At 38.2% G+C, this 3,870-nt stretch overlaps 1 protein-coding gene across 1 annotated transcript; it reads right to left on the bottom strand.

The window, feature by feature from the left end:
• Positions 1–2,399: 2,399 nt before the first annotated feature.
• Positions 2,400–3,644, bottom strand: LOC108673875 (the record flags this gene model as incomplete). The annotated part of the gene is given in 1 exon segment (XM_018161759.2): positions 2,400–3,644. A coding segment is annotated over 1 exon segment (841 nt), but the record flags the coding sequence as incomplete, so codon positions are not given.
• Positions 3,645–3,870: the final 226 nt, after the last annotated feature.

Raw genomic sequence — 3,870 nt, forward strand, 5'->3', positions numbered from 1 at the left:
AGACATTTTAAAGCAAGACATTTTAAAGCGAGACATTTTAAAGCAAGATATGTTAAAGTGAGGAATTTTACAGCGAGACATTTTAAAGCAAGATATGTTAAAGCGAGACATTTTAAAGCGAGATATTTTAAAACGAGACATTTTGAAGCGAGACATTTTGAAGCGAGACAGTTTAAAGGAAGGTAAAGATATACTCACACTTGACTGCTTTACGGCCAGGGTAACACCAGCGGGTGAAGCAGCGGGTGAAGCAGCGGGTGTCTCCGCACCTGCAACGGGGGAATAGATTAATAAAGTACAATCATTAATCACGATTAATTACATATGATTAATAATTAATTATATTATACAGAATTAATTACATACAATATAATATTATACAATTTCCTATAATATAACACAATAATATTATTTAATAAACAATAATTTAATAATACAACATATTGCGTCAGCTCTAACTGCCTTAGCTGCTATGCAAATTTTGAAATAATTTTTACAAGTATCTACAGGTTTCAAACCCCCAATTTGTTGATACAATTACTGTAATCTCAAAAACTTAACCACCCAGAACATATACGTAGTTGAAAGGTGAAGCAAAAGTGCGACTTGATGAAAAAAAAACTTTGAAGCTTTTCATAGACACTACCATGCAATATATATTTCATTAAATAACCTTTAATTAAACTAAGTCACACTTGCATTATATCTTAAAATGAGAGATGATGTTCAGCATATTCATAATTATTGTCAAATTTCATATGACAAGTAATTCCTGAACATATAAACATTAGATAGAACTTGAATAGAGATGAACACGATTGAAATTACCCTTTAAAAAGGTGAAGAAATGTTAAGAGTTAACTCAGGATGATACAAATGTATGTCCAAAACATACATAATTGTATAAAATCATATTTTTCCTAAATTTGTAATATGTGTGGAACTAAATTAGAAGAAAGTGCAGTAACTTANGAAGTCACATCTCTGGCAGCAATAGTAACCCACCCCATGCATCCTCCTGACGTGGCGGGGCAAGTAGTCTGCCCGCTTGGTGGCAAAGGGGCAGTGGGGGCACTGGTGGGCACGCTCAGTGTGCAGCTGCAAGTGGGTGCTGAAACTCACCCGCCATAGGGTGATGAACTCGCAGTGTGGGCACTTCAGCTGCTTGCTTTGCTTTAGTGGGTCAAGGCAGTGGTTTTGGGTCTTAGGCGAGTCAAGGCATATGGCCTTTGGTGAGTCAAGGCGTATGGCTTTTGGTGAGTCAAGGCGTATGGCTTTTGGTGAGTCAAGGCGTATAGCTTTTGGTGAGTCAAGGCGTATGGCCTTTGGCGAGTCAAGGCAGATGGCTTTTGGTGAGTCAAGGCGTATGGCTTTTGGCGAGTCAAGGCATTGGGCCTTTGATGGGCCAAGGCTTTGGCTTGGAGACTTTGATGCACAAAGGCTTATATTTGCCATTTTTCTGGCTTTCAAGAGTGACTTTTTCCTTTTTTGGGAGCCTGGTTTCTTTATTTCTATCTTTGGTGAACCTGGAGTTTCAGTTTCGATAGAAAGCGACTCACTGGATGAGGAACTCCTTGACAAACACTTAGCATATGCACGTCTCTTGTGTTCATCAGCTTTTGAGGTCCTAAGTGGATCCATTGTCATTGATTTCAGGTGAACTCGATCAAAATTGCATTTTCTAGGAACAGTTTTTGAGGTAACCTCGTTTGCTTGACATTGATTTTCATTAAATTCATATATTTCTTCCTTTGATAGATCAAATTCAAATGCTTTCTTCTGTGTTTTCTTGGCCAAAAGAGAAGGTGTTCTGGAGTTAGAACTTTTATTACTACTCTTTATTCTTAGACACTTGTGAAATTTTGGTTCTTCCTGTTGAAAAGAATGCACTTCTTCCCTGTAGTGGCCAGCAAGGTGTATGTAGTAGCTGGCTAAGTCAGAGCACTTGTAGTTACATTGAGTGCATCTCATCAATGCTTTTCCTGCATGTCTGGCAGAATGTTTTTGAAAACATTCCACATCATCGAAGACTAAGGAACAATCATTGCTGGTTGAGTAGACTTCGCCTTCACTTCCAGACAAGCTAGTAAAGTTGCTTTCTGGTTCAACTTTACAAAAAACTTCTTCCAACATGAATGCTTTGTCTTTCTCTCGAAACAATAAACAATTATTTTCATCAATATTCTGGTAGTTTTGTTCCATGTTGCTGACTGTAGGAATACCATCAGAATTAGATGCATTGTTTAATACAAATCTGCTGCTCATGGTATTATTTATCTCAGAACCTTCAGAAATATAATTATTATAATAGTTACCTCCTTGGAAGAGCTTGGCCAGGGGATTGTAGGCATGCACTGAGGCTGGTTTAAGCGTCTCTAATTCAACAGTTCCACAGAAGGAAGAACCTGCAGCAATATCAATATTTTTCATTGAATCACTCACAATTAGATTAGGATTTGTATCAGCGTGTGGCAGACACGGAGCAGAAAATTCTTCATTATTGTGATAGTTTTGGTCTTTTTTCTCAGAAGCAGGCACAACAGATGCATCAAAATCAAGAAATTTGTCATCAATTTTATAAAAAACTCTTTCATTAAGCTGAGAATTATCAGTAGTACAACTCATAATGATTTCTCCTGAACTATCTTGGTCTCCAGAGAAGTCATTAGCAACATCATTCATTTTAACTTCATCCCATACAGCAGCAGGCTCTTCAGAATCTTGCTTCTCTCCTTCAACTGCCATTTCTAAATCATCTTGTCCAGAAACATCAATAGTTTCATTTGAGTGACTGCACCAACTTTGCACAGTCTCAGCAAGATTATCAGAGCCATCAACGACAGACTCGGCAAGTGTCACAGGCATGGCAAAAGTGTAGCCATCAGACTCATCTTCCTTAATAGAACTTATAACTAAACTTAACCAATCATTCTCAGATTGCAATGCTTGTCCTTGTGAAAAATTTTCAGGCATACAGTTTTCTTCAACAATTCTTGCCACACTCCAGTCTCCCTTGTCTTCATTAGATGCTATAAACTCATTGCTTACATTATTAGCATTTTCTTCACAAGACAACACATCTCCAAATGCCACACATGAACTTTCTGTCTTCATGATGGCATCAACTGCTGGAAAATTATGCAAGTTTCTTGAGAAATGCTCCTGGTGATCATCCAGCAGATGCAGGGTCATGTGGGACGCGGACGTCGAGATAGACGGACACCAGGGACACTTGTACATGTCCTGTATGATGTGATAACTTGTGCCAGCCTAGGCTTGGGAGGGTGACAGAGAAGTGCAGCTAAGGGGTATGGAGCAGAGGAGCTAAGAGGTATGGAGCAAAGGAGCTAAGGGGTATGGAGCAGAGGAGCTAAGGGGTATGGAGCAGAGGAGCTAAGGGTCACACTGACCTGGAGCTAAGGGGCACAGAGCACTGTAGCTAGGAGGCATGCCAATTCCATTGAACTTCTATGAGTATTCAAAATGAGGACCACTAATTTTTATTTATTTCAAAATAATGATCCAGAATACTAAACGGAGTATTCATCTGTAGATATCACTTCAGCAGCAGCATCAAAGTCTTTGCAAATGGCAAAACCTGAACACAATTCTACACTTGCATTGAATACAAATTAGAAATAAGAACTAAATTAAATCCAGAATCAAATTCAGGTCAATATTTCAGCAAGTCTTTCTACAGTGTGCAGTGGCCAACTGAAGGTTGTGTGGAAAGTTTGCTTCTAAGAAATTGGAAAAATGAGAATTCTGAAATTTATTTCAAAATAAGAAATAAATGAAGATAAAAACATATTATATATACAGTTAAATGTTAGAGTCACAAGCAAATTGAGAGGCCATAAAAAAACTTCT

This window comes from Hyalella azteca, unplaced genomic scaffold (genome assembly GCF_000764305.2).
Source record: "Hyalella azteca isolate HAZT.00-mixed unplaced genomic scaffold, Hazt_2.0.2 contig1978, whole genome shotgun sequence".
Classification (NCBI taxonomy): domain Eukaryota; kingdom Metazoa; phylum Arthropoda; class Malacostraca; order Amphipoda; family Hyalellidae; genus Hyalella; species Hyalella azteca.